The sequence below is a fragment of the Corvus cornix genome, chromosome 3 (genome assembly GCF_000738735.6).
Source record: "Corvus cornix cornix isolate S_Up_H32 chromosome 3, ASM73873v5, whole genome shotgun sequence".
Classification (NCBI taxonomy): domain Eukaryota; kingdom Metazoa; phylum Chordata; class Aves; order Passeriformes; family Corvidae; genus Corvus; species Corvus cornix.
Window position 1 is genome coordinate 58,972,311 of NC_047056.1, and position 17,111 is coordinate 58,989,421.

The window sequence follows — 17,111 nt, forward strand, 5'->3', positions numbered from 1 at the left end:
CTACTTCAGAGGTGCTCACTGCTTAGGGAGAGAAAAAGCCAGCACTATGGGCTATAGGGCTGTAATACACATGACAGAAGATTTGAGATATGAGTGTTCTAGCTCCGTTTAGGTAATTTTAATAAGCCCATAGCCTTCTCAAAATATTATATTCTGTTTAAAGATCCCAAATCAGCTCTTTTGGTAGCTGTGAGGAAAAATATTCACAGCAAAGGGGCACAGATGATGGCCCTTTTAGAAAATCAATAATCCTCTGAAATTGTCTTGTTCTATTTTAAGGAACTCAGATTCAGAGGTTACTTAGAGATATTTAGATCTTAGATGTTATGTGCAGCAGTTTCAATAAAAAAAGACATTGGCTATGCATGACTTCACTGCAGATTGAGCCATATCAGATAACACACCCTGTTTTTGGGGGTTTTCCTGTGGATTGCGGGGCTGCATAGCACACTCAACAAAAGTTCAGTTTAAGACAGCAATTTTTTCTGAAGAAGGAAGGGTAAAGAGAAGGAACAGTATGATGGGCATTTTTAAATTTTGTGATAGAATTCTTAACTTTGTAAGTTAATATGTGTTAAAAAGCTCTTCTTGCTCCAAAGTAGAAAGACGTAAATTGTCATTATTTGAGCCTTCTCTTAATCATGAACTGGTCTCTTTTTCCATGGCCAGATAAGAAGAGAGGGGAAAAAATACTAACACTAGAAGAAAAACAGCTATAGGAAGCATGCAGCTAACAGTAAGAGACATACAGATGCCTGACAACTTGTTGAAAAGTGGTCAGTTTTTCACTACATGCAGCAGGCAATTGAATCAGGCTCTACATGTGTAAGAATAAGAAAAAGGAATGGCACAGTAGATATTCTGTAGGACACCAGTGCAATACAGTGATTGTTGTAGCTGCTACATGTTTTAATATATGCAATAAGAAAAATGGTAAAACTCTCTTTTTTTTTTCTTTTTTTTTGAATGGCAAGAACAGTTTCCTTTCCTAGTACAATTTAGTTACATTGAGATGATGTAATATGTTCTCACATTTGTTTATTTCAAGTCCTTTTTGGTTTTGTCCATAAGGTTACGACAATGGTGAGAGAGAAAATATGGGTATTCAAAATATTTGAAACTAAAGAAAATATCTGGAGGAAGGAGACAAGAAAGAACGCTTATGTGATATTTTGGGAGATTTCCTGAATAGAGAATGATCATAAAATTTTGGTGGTTTTAAACTGCAACATATAGGAAGCCTTGTGCTTGGAGTTGCAATGTAATTTAATCTTGCTTCATTCTCCCAGTGTCTGATGTCTCCCCAGTTTGCTAAATTAATATACATTGTTTCTTGGAACAGAAGCCAAAGCTGCTTCTACTGTTCCTCTGTCTATTCATGCTGTAGCAGAAGGTAAAAACCTGCCCCCTCTGCACATATTTGCAGATTTTCTATAATAAGGTTACCAAACCCACAGGATCAGGTTAAAGAGTGAAGGGCAGAATAGGATTCTTATAAAAGTTCTGGTGCCAAATTATCACAGAAAGACATAGGAAAGCTGTGGAAGACCTAGACCATTAGCTGAGTTTTGAGATTAAGACTCTTAAATTTATAGGTAGGTGTTTATAATTCTGGTAAGTGTCTAAGTCCTGATTACAGCTACAGTTGGAATGGCTGTTTAAGTTCAGGGTGTAGTGGTCAGTGACTATGCAGAAGGTATGAATCATTTGCCAAATGCCACCTAAGATGTCATTAGGAACCTGAGATGCCTACACTGGTGCATCCTGCACCAGTGAAGCAGTAGCTGGGAGCCTGATGGGACACATCTGGACATCTAAAATGGCACTAGATGCTTATCTGTGGGTCATCAGACTTAATCGAGGCACTAACAGAAGTTTTGACATTTAGCTGTGTAGAAATCTGCAAGCCTCAAACTGAGTCCTGTCCTAGAGGCAACTTAACAACATCTTACATTGACACCTTTTACTCTGAACTCACTGCAGCCAAGGTTTTAGAGAAAGGGAACGTCCACCAAGTTGCTGGTTGGTTTTTGAGATATTTTCTACCAGTTCTCAATGGATTACAGAGGGTATATGCCATGAATGCATTCAATTAGTCACTTTTTTTTTTTTTTTTTTTTTTTTTTTTTTTTTTTTGAGTCCTGTTGAATAACCTGTCTTTATAGGTTTCTTCTGTGGATGAGCTTTAGCCCCTCAGTGGGTGACCACCATCTGTGCTGCCATGTAAGGACTGTGCCATAACATCTTGTGATTGTTGCTAGATCTCCTTTTTGGCTAAGCTGCAGGCTGGAGTGATGGAGAAAGGGAAAAGCAGAACTCAGAGTAATGATGTGTACAATAGCAATGGTAAAGCAGACAAGCAAGGAGGAAATGCTGCTAAAATTCTGGGAGTAGCCAAGATCACTTTCCCAATTTTCTGGCACTACATTTTGGAAATATCATGAAACAACCTTTTCCTCATCTTTATAACTCTGCCCTGTGCCTCCTTACATTTGATGTCTGCTTGGTTTACCTAGCCAAAATCTGTCAGGATCCCTTTGTGTGAGTTTCTTCTTCTATTTTGCATAGTTCCAGAAAGAGATTAAGTTAATTATGAATTGAAAATGAAGAGGAGGACAAAGATGATGATGAGATGAAGATGATGATGAGCTGTAAAATAATGAATATTGATTGCTCAACAATGACCTCATTTTCCAAATAAAGACCTACTGGATTCTATCAGAGCTAGCTGCTGAACTTACAGTGATGCCATGATGTCAACAATCCATAGATTCTTTTATTTTTATTATTTTTTCTTCTGTAGGTTTGTATTTCTATATCTGAACAAAGTAATGCTGTTTCATTTTATGCCTTTTATAAATGTGTGTTATTTCAAAACGGTCTGTCTGAAGCTACAGGAATTATGTATTTTCAGGTACTACTTAATTAAACCTTGGGCTTTGAAAAAATAATGCCAGCTCATTTCACTACTGCAGATGAAAGTATAACATGTCTTTGAAAATTAAACCGAAAGGCAAAGAAAGATTTGAAAATAAGTTGCTAGTGAGTTTTTTCCTTTTTTGTAGGAAACATTATCAATATTGAGAATAGAATTCTCTGTTTATTTAAAACATATGATACTTTGCTAATTACTCTTGCTGCAGAGCAAGTACCAGCCTAAATAACATGCAAACAGTCAATGCTTTTCTTTTTTTTAAATAAATAGGTTTTACTGGTCATTCTGCAGAATAATTAACCCATAAATTTGTTCAAGCTGGAAATCATCATCCATCATAATTATGTACAGCACTGGGTATAATAGGAACCTAATCTCATTTCAGGTTCTGGAGCGGATATTTTTATTACATTAGCAAACAGAGATGACAGCTATAGTAACAGGAATTCTTGCTGATGGTGGAATGCATCAGTAATAACTGTCTGGGAAGCTCTGCCAGACTCTTTGCCAAATACTGGCAACATTACTCTTCCTATGTAAAGCTAAATGTGCGCAAGTGAGGTTGTGATAGCAGAGAATGAAATTGGCCCATAGGGTAAATTACACACCACTTACACACTGCTCATGCCTTGAAAAGAGGACACTCATCAGGAATATGAGGCCACTGTTGGGCTGCTCCCCTTCATTTCATCATACACTGTGCAGGCCCAGGGAGCTGCACAGAAATGAGTGACTCGTTTCTGCGTCACTGGGGCCCTGGAGCTTGTGCCACCCATGCTGCTGGGCCTGTGTGTTTGCTGGTTAGGGGCCAGGGCAGGAGCAGGAGCTGGGAGGCAGAAATACAGTCAGGAAAGTGGGTCCTGATGTGGATACTGGGCTAGGAGGAAGGTGTGCTTTTTCAAAATTGCACTATGCTGGTGTGGCTTAACTTCCATCTCTTTCAGACATTTTACACCACACTGGGCCTGGATCCTCAAACAGGACATGGTTGAAGTGACATCCCTTTCATTTCAGTTTTACACACACGACAAGAATATAAATGACAAATACTCTGACCTTCAATCAGTAAATATCCAGAGCATCCTCCATGGTATGCAGTGACTGTGCATAGCAGGGGCTCAACCATTTCCCCTTTTCTTCACCCAGAGCTTTCCCCATTTAATTCAGTCATTTGAAATCTGATCATGCTCAACAAGAAACAGCAAAGGTAGGTGAATGATGATTCTGAACTCAATCCCCAGGTAATGCTGGTGTGAGAGCTCTGGAGAGGAGCCAGTGAAACGCATTTAGGGACACAAATGCATAGCATCATTCCATCAGCATCTCTGATGAGAACACTTAGAGATGGCTTCTTTACAACTCCTGTCCATGCACCATTGCTAGTAGAGGAAACTGCAGGAATCTTGCTGTTTTATTTAAAAGGGTGAAACAGTGCATGTTCTCCCACTCAATGGCTTATCTATAGGAGTTAACAAAAATATTCTGAGGGTGTACCATGCTCTTAGCAGTTCTGATCAATAAATATGATCAATAGTCTAGTAACTGTACCTTCATAATTATTTTATGATTCTATTAAAAAGGCTATGTAAGCATTTTTATAGAACAGACACTTCAATGAAAAGCTTATTTTATAATCCATTTTTCACTCTTAGGCTGTAACATCATTCTTCAACTGGTTACTTTAAATAATCCTATCACAAGGACTTTTAGATATTTAACAATAAAAGGTGCATGCTTCTGGTAAGTGAGCTAACAGCAGGTGAGGACCAGGATTTTCTTCATAAAGCACACAGCTTCATTAGGAAAGCATTTTGATACCTTGTTTTCATAAAATGAGAATGCACATTGATCAGTTATGATTGTGTCTTACCTCTAAGCCTAAAGGAAAAGTACCCAAGTGGTGATCTGCAGGAAAAGTTTTCTCATTGATGAATGGTCACTTTTTTAATGGGAAATACACTTTGGAAATTACATAGCAGGCGATGTACTGTTTTCTGGAGGAAAACTGACAATGATCTCAGCTAAAGTTTTATAAAGCAGGAGTGACTGGGTCAGTCAATGGAGTTTACATGACAAACAGAGATAATCAAGGCGGGGCCTTCATTTGGAAGGGATTTGCATTATACTCTTATTAGTGCACCATCTAGTGGGATCGTGGGGGAAACACCTGCACATGTAGCAATGCTAAAATAAATCACTAATAAAAATAGCCTTTTAAAAATAGATTGACTATGTATTCAGCATTCCTGCAGCAAAAAGGCATATCAGAATGGCTTTTTTCCTTAGTAACTTTAATTAATGAAAGTGAGAAAATGACATTTCCAACCATCAATTAACATAAGAACTCCATGTAGGTGTATAAGTCTCGGAGTCTATGTTGTCTCTCCTTTCAGCGTGCTTTGAGACCCAGGAAGAACCACCCATGTAAAGTAAAGAGTAGTCTTGCCTATTTCAGGCCTTTAACTTTGCTCCATTCTGTTTGCAGTTTATTAGACTTCTCTATTATTATTGGGTTAGGATGCCTAGTAAGTTTTTCACTGTTTTAGCTGTTTCTAAATCTTAGCAACGACCAAGGTCTATGACGAAGCAGAATTAGACTTGCACTTCCCAATTTCTGCAGCTCTTCCTCAGGCGAGCCTGGGCTATGTGGAGGAGGTGGCATTCCCAGCAATCGGGTGCTGCGGGCTGTTTGCTCTGTGGTATTTAATGCGCATGGGGGTATTCTGCAGATATATGAAGCGGCTCAGCCCCGGGGCTCTGGGGAGCATTTGGCCCTGTCATTGTCCCTTTGAAGAAGCAAGGAGGACGCAGAAATGACCCAAATGCCGTGCAGGCAGCCTGGAGGCTCACCTGTCACTTCCCAGGGAGCTGGGCCAGGATGAGCCCCGCTGCCGCGGGCACCCCATCCTCCTTGTCCCCCGAGCCCGGTACCGGCAGCGGTGAGAACGCATCCTTCATTTCTCGTGCTCCTGGCATCGCTTGGCCCCTCTCCCAGCTGTATATTGTGTATCTCTGCATGTAAAGGCACCTTTGAAGAGATCTACAGTTTCCCACTCATTTTCTTTGACTTGTCCATTCCCATTTAGAGAAGAACTGACCCAAGCTGAAGGCAAGGCTGGCAAAGCAGGCTATCAGCATAGTAACGTCGTATTTTTCACTGTAATATTGTATCCTTGCCCATGTTTTCCCCTTGCTGGCGGATGCAACAGCATCTTTTCCCTAAATGACACTCTCCCCACCCTTCACCCCCACTTTTTCCATTCGCACACGGCTGCGGCTGCCGGGGTTGCCCCGCTCCCCTCGGAGCCCCCGGGGTCCGTCAGCAGCGGTGTTTCCCCGCAGGCCCGGGCGGAGCCGCCCGTCAGAGACCGCCCGGCCCCGCTCTCGCAGCCGCCCGGGCGGGGCGGGGCCGCGCCTTCCCCCACCTCTCCCGTCACGGCGGGGCGGGCAGGTCCGGGCCCGGCCCGCCCCTCCACGCCCTGCACCGCCCCCGCCCCCGCCGCACCCCTGGGAGCGGGCTCGCCGGGGCCGGGTAAGAGCTGCGGGAGCTCCGCCGAGGCGCCGGGGGTGTTGCCCGCTGCAGGTGGGGGTGACCAGGGCGGTGTCCGGCCAGCCGGGAAGGGGCTGCCAGGCGCAGGGAGCCTTTCAGAGGGCGACGGGAAGGGCCTCGCCGGGGCCCCCCCCCCGTGCCCGGCCGTGGGGCGAGCGGGGCGGCTGCGGGCGAGGCGGGGGCCGGGGCCGGAGCCGCGGCCGCGAGGGGAGCGCGGTGTTGGAGCGCGGTCGGTCGTGCCAGCACCAGCCCCTTTCCCCGCACCCTTCCCTGTGACAGCCCCGGTGCCAGGGCTTTGGGCTCGGCGATGCTCTCGGGGGAGAGTCGGGGCCTACAGCGAGTGTTTTACAGCAGCTGGTGTGGAACTGTAGGGTAGGACAGGCACCCCCGCCTTGTGGAAGTGCTCCCCTTGCTGTTCCACGTCCGAGGTGAGCATGTCAGCGGGAGGGGGGGACATTATAAAAGCGGCCGATGTAAATAGCGAGCCCGGGCCTGGCGCGCCGGCCCCCGGCCCGGCGTTATCGCTGTTTTCCTGGTGAATCGCTCGCCGCCGCATCAGGAATGGGCGCTTCTTCAAACTCAGCAATTCAGTGGAAGGTTTCACTCCGCTTTGCATACAGTGCAGGGCACTACATCTTAATTGGAGAAGCCCAGTGATAAAATCCCAGGATACTTTGCCAGAAGCAATGTGCTCCTGTGCTGTGATCCCCTCCGCAAGCCGTTCAAAGGCAGTGGGCTGTGCCAGCAGGGCGACTGGAACCCTCCTGTCAGGTGATTATCCAGGCTTGTGTTTTGCCGGCAGTGCAGCCCTTCTGCTTGGAGCTTGGGGGTTGTGCAATTGCTCTTAATAGAAAAGAAGGAAAAGGGGACCAAAAAGAGAGTTAAAATATGTCAAAATTAGAAGAAAGTGGTGCTGAATGGTGGCATTGTTATGAGCTGTATCTGCGTTTGCTTCATGAAGACGCCTTCCGTAGTGTTATGGAAGAATATGAGGTAGCACTCTTCTTGGTGGCTTACACTGAAGTGAAACTCTTGGAAGAGGAGAAGAAAAGAGACCATGAGCTGTGTGTAGTCATTAGCACCCTGATAGGCCTCAGAGAGGCTCGGCATCCATTGCAATCAGATTTTGTGCAAAGGTAACTTTTCACTCGGTGCGCTTGATCTGAGCACTTGGTTCAATGTGAACAAGCTACCATGAGGGAGAATTGAGTGAGAATATCTAGCGCACCACATATGTTGGGCTTCTCATCCGTCTTCTTTTTCCCATGAGATGTTGTTTGCCTACCAGCAGCACAAGAAACTGGGCACTTTGAAATGGTCGTCTCAGGTCCATTTTCAGACTTCCCATTCCCTCTCTTCCCCAACAGTTCCAGTTCCCAGTGTTCATTTTCCTGTTCCTGCTTCATTGTAAGGCCTTTAAATGCCTTGTGAGCTCCTAGGGAACATAATTCTCTTACTTAAGGCATTTTGCCAAGCAGTAATATGTTCTCTTAGGCTTGTGAAAGCTATGCGCTTCCTTCACCTAGTTCATCATAAATATCAGTGTGAATGAATCAGACAATTGTAAGCATGTTAATTTTTATCCATATGTGCTAAGCGTTGGTGATGCATTAGGCCTAATAGAATTTCGAGCTTCTGTGATTTAGTTTTTCATGCCGAGCAGTTAAAATGTCACTGCTTTAAATTGCATCTTTGTTCAACAGAATCATTTTTAGGAAAAATAAAACACTGACCGGTGACACAATCTAATAATTATTTCCAAAAACCCCAAATGTAGAGCTGTTAGACGATGTAAGCTTGGTTTTGGTAGGTTTCAGCATCAGTAATGTGACAAGGCTGAGAGAATTGTGCAGAGTGGATAGGAAGTTACCCTTTGACAGGTCTTATGTTAGTGTTGATGCAGTTTTAAATAAACTTTTCTTGCTTTTTCCTACCCTATATGGATTTAAGTTTGACTTCTACCTGAAAGTAGAGGATTAAAAAAAAAATCTGGAAACTTTTCTTTTAAGAAAGCAAGAAGAATTTAATTTTACTGCTACTGTGTTTGCATATTTGTTATGCTCCACAGTCAGTTTTGTATTATGGGGGCCTAGAGCCTGCCTGTGGACCAGGATTTCAGCACATTAGGAGCTGTAAAAGCACAAACTGGTAAATGTAATATCAGTCTCTAAATATTTTATCTTAAGTATAAAGGAAAAAAAGACATAAGTCCAGAAAAAAATCCTCCCTCATCCACTAACAAAAATAATGACAGATTTAATGCTCACCTTTAATGCTCACCTGTATCTTGCTAAGTCAGTTGCTATGAGTCAGTTATGAGAATCCCTCAGGTGCTGTAGCAGGAGGTCCTTATCTTTTATGCAGCTATCATTGAGACTTGCTGAAATTTTTCCCCAAGTCTTTCAGCAGTTCATCACTTTTGCCTGTGTTTTCACCCTGCTTGAAGGATTTTGCACTTCTTTTTTTTTTTTTTTTTGAGAGCGGCAGTAGTTTATAAAGGAAGCCACATACTGTTTAGGAGAAGCTTTGTTACTGTGACTTTTATTTAGGAGAAAAAATCCCATAAGGAAAGCCCCATGATTTGTTTCTGGATACTTAAAGGCATAAAATCAGATTTAAATTCAGATCAGATTTAAATTTTCAAGTGTTCTATGAAATGCAGTATGTACTTTTTGTTTTCTGAAAGTTAAGGGTCCATGTAAACATTTCTAGGTCCTGATGCTATAACATTGCTCAGACAGTAAAACTATTGCTTAAGGGTTCTTATCCTAATGTGTATGGGCTAGATTTCTGGGAGAAGGAGGATTCTTTGGATATCTAAATGAGAAAATACAAAATAGATTAGGTGCTTATTAACTGTAGCTGACTGGAGCCTGCAAGATATTCGGGTGACTGCTGTGAGATCTGACATGTGCAGTGCTTGTCATACCGCTTCCTTTTATCCTGATGGAGCTTTCAGGAATGACACTGGGGAGCTGTGTAGATGTAGGAGTACCCACTTTCCTGTCTCTACGTTCATAGCCAATGGAAAAGTGGATTTTTTCTTATGCCTGACAAACACCTTTCTAGAAAATATGTTGATACTAAGGTTCATTTTTTGTTTTGGTCTGGAATGACCGTATGATGTAGGAACCAGTTAATGCAGAAATTGTGAAAAATATGTAGCAGTCATTTGAATTCTTTAAGCCTCAATGTACAGTGAGGTCCTGCTTCAGTTCATATTAATGAAATGTTCTGATTTTTCATTTCATTTGTGCCCGTAGACTCAGTTCCTTGGACTTTCTTCAGTAGCTTGACAAGCTGAATTGCCACTAGGTGTACTCGCATTCAGAGGCAGAGACGTTCAGCAGAAGATAAAATAATCAGAAACTCACACCTGACTGAAACTTTTAGAGGAACTGAAGACTACCACAAGTGCAGCTCCATCCCAGTTTGAAGGCAAAGTGTACTTCCCGCAACTGCAGCAGGCTTTTAACTTCCCTGTTTTGTAAGTTGTGCAGCCAGTAATACCAAAATACGTCACAACAGAGTAGTTAAATGCTGTGAAAGTGAAAAGGGGAAATTTCTATGGAAATTCAGTGTCTTGATGAATGCTCCTATCACCCTGGATGGAAGGAAGTGCTTGGTGCATGCCTGTTTTTTTCCTGGTGGTTGAAACCCTGACCTTGTCTAGGTCATTAGCAGTTGACTTTCCAAGGGCTCAGCTTGTCTGTGTTTTCAGAGGAGCTTGAGTAACTCAGCACTAACAAGTGAAGGGGATGTGAGTGGAAGTAGGGTGCTCATCTGGTTGAGATGCCCGTGTTGCTGTGAGAACTAGAAGGAGAAAGTGTGGCAAAGATTGGGAGGTGATGACAGCTGATGGCTGTCCTCTTACCTCTCTGTCTGTCTGTTCCCTATGCCAGTTGCTTACTCTGTCACCAGCCTGTATTATTAAAATACTTAGGAATAGCATTGTTAGCAGAAGAATGTGCATGGAGTAAATCAGCTGTGAATTTACATGGCTGTCCTACAAATTTACTATAAATCTCAGTTCTTAAGTATGTGAGTTGGTACAAAGAATTCTGTCAACAGTTAGAGAGATCTACATGTGCAGATGAAAAGCTGAACTATATCCTGTGGACTTTGCAGTCTGTCATCTGAACATCTCATTATCTGTTGCATTTGGCTGTAGTAGAAAGTTGAAAAATTCTTAAGTCTTATGTGTGGAACAATCTGTACATTTGTCAGTGTCCTGGAGTGTAACTTGTTTAAAGATACTTACAGTTAGCAATATTTGGTGTGTATCTCTAGATTGTAAAGATGTTCCTGAGAACAGTGTTTCGGGGAGCTGTCTGGTGAATACAAATAACAAAAGGAGAAAAAGCAGTCATGAAATACTATTTCAGTTAGTTCTACACAAGGTAACTTGGTCTTTTGCCATCTCTTCTCCTTAGCAGCGGCATTTTAACTTTAACATTAAACATATGTTTAACTTTTAACATTAACTATAATATTTAACTAAAAAGTTTTTTAGTCAGTAGCATTGTAGTTAGCATGCTACTAAGGTGTCTAGAAATAGCCATAACTTTTAAGAAAAACCTGTCAGCAGTTCTGAGAAATCTTTTTCAAACTTAGTTTTTAGGTGGTTTCTTTGGATTCTATGCCAATGATTGTATTTTTCACTGAACTGGTAGATTTCCTTGCTTAGTCAATGCACCAAGGTATAGAGCCATTAATTTGCTGTAAAGTTTTCATGGGTTTGGTCTTACAATACAAATTCAGTGCAATGTTGCCTGGAGTTTCCAAAAAAATCAAGGGTTGTAATGCCAGCCTTGGCCCAGATAAGTGGGATTTAGGCTGGCTGGCTGGCTGACTTCAGACTTTAGTCAAAATAACTTGAATCTGCATGTGGTACAGACAAAGACAGGAAACGACACTGCAGACAGCTAGCATGACTCGCGGGCGATAGTGCAGCAAGTAGAAGAGTGCAAATACACTCCCTGTTGGCTTGTCTGCAGTCAGGTTGTTCATTACTGGGGGATACCTCAGGGTCTGAAGCAGGGTTTGGGATCATAGTGAAGCAGCCATTTCAAAATCATGCAGGGTTTGTCTTCATGATAGCAGCAGCTTGTTCATGTGGCACAGGTGATGTCACCTGCAGGGCAGCAGTGGTAGGCCTGACCTCTGTAGTTACATCCCTGGTGAAGTTTGGGAGGGATGTACGATGTCGGGACCAGTACAGTGTCTTGGCTCCACTAGAGACCATTTCATATTACAGAGGTATGAAAACAGTCATGTTTTAAAACAACCAGGGTACTGCTGCCTGTATTAATACAGGCGTTTCCAAAGGTGAAAGGAAATCATATTTGGCAAAAGGGGCTGTTAAATGCTTGTATTTAAAAAAACGTTCGTAAGGACTTGAGTTTGCAAATTGTAGCACAGCTGCTGTCATACTTGACAAAGCAGTTGGCCTTTTCATTTCCTTCTTTTCACACATTAAATGTGCTTTCTTTTTCTCTATACCTGAAACTGAGTTTTAGCAGTGTCTCTTAACCAGAAGCTGACAGGCCAGGAGAAGAGGACATTGCTTGGAAGGCACATGGTTTGGGTTGAACAGTGGAAATGTGGGGGACTTAAAATGTTCAGCCTGTGAGGGTGATGTGCAGGAGACAACAGCCTGGAGGAAATTGTGGGATTGTGTTGTACGTGTGTGTGCTTGATTATTCTGCATTCTCACTGCAGAGCAGATAAACTCCAGCTTTGATTTGCACAGGTATTGCGATCTATGTCTTCTTAATTTCAATTTAGAATATGAGCACATGAACTTGTGCTGAAATTTGATCTGTATGGATGGAAAAACACCCCTAAAAATGTGTTTGAATATCTAAACTGTTGAAAAATTAATTCATATTGACAAACACAGTAGCTGAAACAGGATAAAGTAGTAATTCATAGAACTTATGTGATACTGGGTTAAACTAAAACTGAAGTTGATACAAATGATTGATGTTTAGAGAGTGCTGCCTTCTTTCTGATGTCTTGTGTGATACCTGCTGGGATTTTTTTTCAGTGGTTACATATGCTGGATTGTATTGGTGGGATGGGTGATACATGGTATGTAAATAACAATATAATTGGTTTGGGATATAATTCTTTAGAGGGTTTGGCATTTTCAGATTAAATATACAGCTTTTTTTTTTCTGGAATGGCAACAAATTAAAATTATACTCTGTCTTTGATTATGGTGGGGAAAATACATAAGAAGTTTGACAAAGAATAAACTCCATCCTTGAAGTACAGTGCTTTTGGAGAGGATAAACATTAGTGTATGGAATTTTCTTTAATCTTTTCCCATGTATTCTTCTTTAAGATGATGAAGACCTTTATAAACCAATGACCAAAACATAACTATTGTTTTCTGTAGGTAGAGACTATCTGACTTTCTCCTGTTGTGGATGACCTTGACAGCACATCTACTCAGCCATGTCGTACGGACCGGGTTTTGGGGATCCTAATCAGCTAGCCCAACGCATAACTTCTAACATCCAGAAGATCACACAATGCTGTAAGTTGCATTTGTGCATGTTTTGTGTAAAATTTTAGTAATGGGGTGCCCCCATTCAAGGTGAGTTTCTCAGCTTGATCCATGGGAATTCACTCTGACTTCCCTACTCATTTGGCAGATTTGTGGCGCCCCATCCAGTGTGTGCAGTCCTTCCTTCATGTGTATGGTCAGCAGTGATCTGCCACAGCAAGTACAGATAGTGTCACTCTGTATTCACCAGTTTTGTCCTGGCCAGTTAAGGGGCACCTTAAGATGGTAGGTTGAGGTGTTTACTGAGCAAGGTTTGCATCAAGTATTCACTGAAGCTTGAATTGTTTAGCAGAGACAGAAGCTGTGGCCTTGCAGCTTCCCCTTGGGCGTATGTCTTAGATATGTAAAAAAGATTCTGCAAGTTTTAATATACCAGTATGTAGTTTCATGCCACCTGTTTTTTTTAGCCGCCTAACTGAGGTATTCAAGTTAGAGGTTAGTTAGGCTGCTGGGATTTTCAGTCCTTTTTCTCTTTTCCTCCATTTTCCATTTTATTTTTGTGTGTGTATGAAGCAAATACAACTTGATTCACAAATTATGCAAAATGTATGGTTCATCAGAAGGGAGGTAGTCATGAACAACATGTGGCTGGTTTTGGTATGTGTGTTTTATGTTGTGCAGGATGCAGAGTGCATGCAGAAATGAGTATTTTAATGTTAAAACTTAAAATGAATTCTGATCAGTAAAATATGTCAGTTTTTATCAAATTTTGATTTTTGTTTACAAGGCAAGTTCTAGAAGTTGGTATTTGTAGCACAGATTAGTGGCACAGATTGGTTTTTTTCCTATTTTTTCAGTTACATTTTGTATTTTCTTCCAGAAAGAATTTCTTAAGATGTCAACGGACAGGAACAAAAATTGCAATTTTGCCTTATTGAAAAGTTTCTGTACATCAGGGCTGTGTTTCCACAACCCAAAATTAACAAACCAACTCTGTAAAAGTCCTTATGCTTTAATTCCTAAAATCTACTCAGTGAATTCATTCGGTCTGACGGTTTCTAACTTGGTCTTCCAGAGGCAACTGCCAACCTGTGACAGACACTGAGGCTCCAAGATGTAAAAAATAAGGGGTTTTTGTCAGGTGAAAACATAAAGTGAAGTCAGTGCTTGAAACTGGAGTATTGTGAAGGCTGCTGAACATAATTAACTGTCTTGTGCTGGACTTAGTGATTCCTTAATCTCATCTTTACCCTTCCGTCTCTTCTGCTGTGTGTCTCCTCCCCAAGGCACGTGAACAGCAAGCTGTCCATGCATAGCTAGGAGATATGCCAGAACAGTTATCTACAATCCTGCTGTCTTTTGTATTTTGAAATTTATGTTGCTAAAGTCTGAGCAACAGGTTCTACTGCCTTTCCAAGACCCAAGTCCAAATGTCTCCTAGCGCCACTGCTGCATGGCTTCAGAAACAAGAGCTTTGCCCTGAAAAGCTCCAGCCAAGCACTTTCCTAGTTCTGGTAGGTACACAGCTGGGTTCACGCCCTTGCTCTTCTGTAGATCTGACTGAACTGTAACCACTCAATTACTCTTGCAGTCCATTCTCTGTTAGATTTTATGAGAATCTGGATCCTATGGACATACTGAATGTGCTTCCTGAACTGAGGTCTCTAAGGGCTTATGTACCTTTTTTGTAACTTTTTTATTTCCCATGTGTAATACCTGTCCAGCTTTCTATTGGAATGTGTGAGCTGCAGGAGCTTCCAGGTTGAATGGGCAGAAACATGCAAGCTTAGGCACCTATAGTGCTAGTCAGATGCTGAACATGTCTCTTAGACTGCAATTTATGATCTTGGTTAGGGAGGAACGGGGAGAGACAGAGGACTCTTGACCCTAAATGCATGGTTTTCCATCTAAGCAGTTGACTTGATTTTGCTAAGCATTTGTGAGAGGTGTCAACACATTTGAATTCTTCTGGAGGTGTGTAGATACTCTGGTTTTCAGAGTGAAATTAATAGAGGAAGAGAATTTCATTTCAGATCACCAGACTGTTTCAGGACTAATTTACACTTCTGCTGACATGCAAGCAAAGTGGGAACACTACTACAGAGATGCAGATGAGATACAGATTAGGTGAAAGGAAACTGGCCTTTCTAGCTACAAGCTGGCCCTTTAACTTGTTGGAGAAATACAGAAGAACTTCCTATATTAGATAACACCATGCTGCCAAGGTTTCATAATACACCAGAGTTTATAGGAAGTAGCATGGGTGAGAACAACAATCTTTGCTGTAACATTTCTTCAAGGCTGAAATATTACATACCTTCCAAGTAATAAATCTGATCTGTTTCAAGATAAAATACGTATATTGAGTAACTCACACTTCATAATGCATGGATGCTGTTGTATTAATACCCTCCCTTCTTTCCTAGTTCATGTAGCCCACTGTTAGTGATTGTCTAGGAAAGCTCCTCTCTATGCTGGTTTAACACACTACTTCAATAATTATAGCAGTTGCAAGATAGTATTCTTTCTGGTTTGGGTTGTTCTGTGTTAATGGAAGGACCTAGGTTTGTGTTTGGTAACATCTTGGTTAGCCTTTTAACTTTGAAGGACAGATTTTTTTATCTGTTGATCCAATCATGTAGTTGACTGTTTTGTTGAAGATTTGTTGAGAGCTGTAAATCACTTCTGCCTTCTACAAACCTTTGTTCAACTACTGCACTAAGTGCTATCTGTAGTGGGCTGTTTGAGTCTCTTTGGAGGAGGGGGTGTTGGTGACTCCTTTTTAGGACCTTGAAGATTGAAATTGAACTAGCTAATGGGAAGCAGCATATGCTGCTGTCTGTACTGTGAGTTCTCTTACACCCGCCTGTGTTTGAGATCCTGAATCCCAGAGCATTCTGTGTATAGAAGCTTCTTTCAGCTGTTCTTTAGAGAAGGATCTGTGCTTTCTTTCACATTTTCAGCATTTCTGCAGAAATAAGTGATTATAGCATCACTTAACAACATCTAGAGAATAGAGCCTGCTTTCCTCAGCCTGAAACCCATGTTTTATCAGCAACATCTCCAAGCTGAGATTTAGGGAACTAGTCTGTGGGGTATTTCTCTTACTTTTGTTACAACTGTTTCACTGAGAAGCTGGAGTTGCAAAATTTAAGGCTGCTATTGACATCCGAAGAGAGCGGCAGGCCTCAGGCAGGAGAGGGAGAGTTAGGCTCTCAAACCCACTCTTAGAGTTTTTAGCATATCCATGTGACTCTGAGCAGTGTTCTGAAGTCTGGGGAGTCTGAATCACATGTGCTCAGATGAGCTGCAGTGTTGTGTGCTGAACCTCGGTGAGGTCAGTGATGCCTGCAAGCCATGCCTTGCTGATTTGGTTTCGGGTCTGTGTTAACAGTGATGAGAAGCAGATCTGCAAACAGCTAAGGGAACTTCAGATTTAAATAATAAAGACAAAGATGTGTATAATGAGCTAGACTTGGGCAGCTGCTGAATTTCTGTCTTGCTAGAACACAGGTAATGATTAAGGTTTGATAGTCTGTCTGAATTCTAGCCCAAAGTAACTGTAATTCTCATTCCAGGCCTGTCTTATATCAGATTATAAAATCTAGGTGACCTACATTTCATATTTTAAAAGTCCAATGCATTTAAAAGTGGTTGAGGTTTGTTCCTAATTTTCTGAATATGAAGAATGAGAATGTGGAAGAATATATGTAGGGTGTAAAGCTCCAACCTGTCTGGCCTTTGCAGACAGAGAACCTATTATCAAGGTGGTTTAATCAGTGTTTACTGAAGGAGCAGTTGTTCTAGAACTGGGTTTCATAGGTTGCACTCTCACTTATGCGGCAGCTTAATGGCAGCTGCTATTAACTTGAGACAAATCTAAATGCGTTCCTTCAATATTTCCTTGAAATATTTCCTCTTGGTCACTCGTTTACAGCAACTGGATAGACAATGAGTGTGATGCACAGATACAAGATGAGCTAGCAAAGTATATTTCTCTGGGACAAAACAAATCCTGCCTGCTTACAAATCTGTTTCTATCAGGCAAGTTCATTTACCCTACTGGGATATGCCTAGGAGGACAAGCACATTGAATCCATATGTAATTGGGT

The 17,111-nt window shown here is 41.8% G+C and overlaps 1 protein-coding gene across 7 annotated transcripts in view; it reads left to right on the forward strand.

Moving 5' to 3' along the window:
• The first annotated feature begins 6,381 nt into the window (after positions 1 to 6,381).
• STX7 (syntaxin 7) overlaps positions 6,382 to 17,111 on the forward strand; it is a 32,127-nt gene continuing 21,397 nt past the window's right edge. Inside the window, exons 1-3 of one of the 7 annotated variants that reach the window (XM_039569392.1) lie at positions 6,382 to 6,467; positions 9,749 to 9,972; positions 12,889 to 13,029. In XM_039569392.1, the coding sequence (XP_039425326.1) occupies positions 12,948 to 13,029 (82 nt within the window). In that variant the 5' untranslated portion in view covers positions 6,382 to 6,467; positions 9,749 to 9,972; positions 12,889 to 12,947. Of the gene's footprint in view, positions 6,519 to 6,710; positions 6,914 to 7,153; positions 7,257 to 9,748; positions 9,973 to 12,888; positions 13,030 to 17,111 lie in introns of those variants that run through there. The other 6 variants (XM_039569393.1, XM_010401563.4, XM_019290502.2 and 3 more) reach the window with 6 other exon arrangements.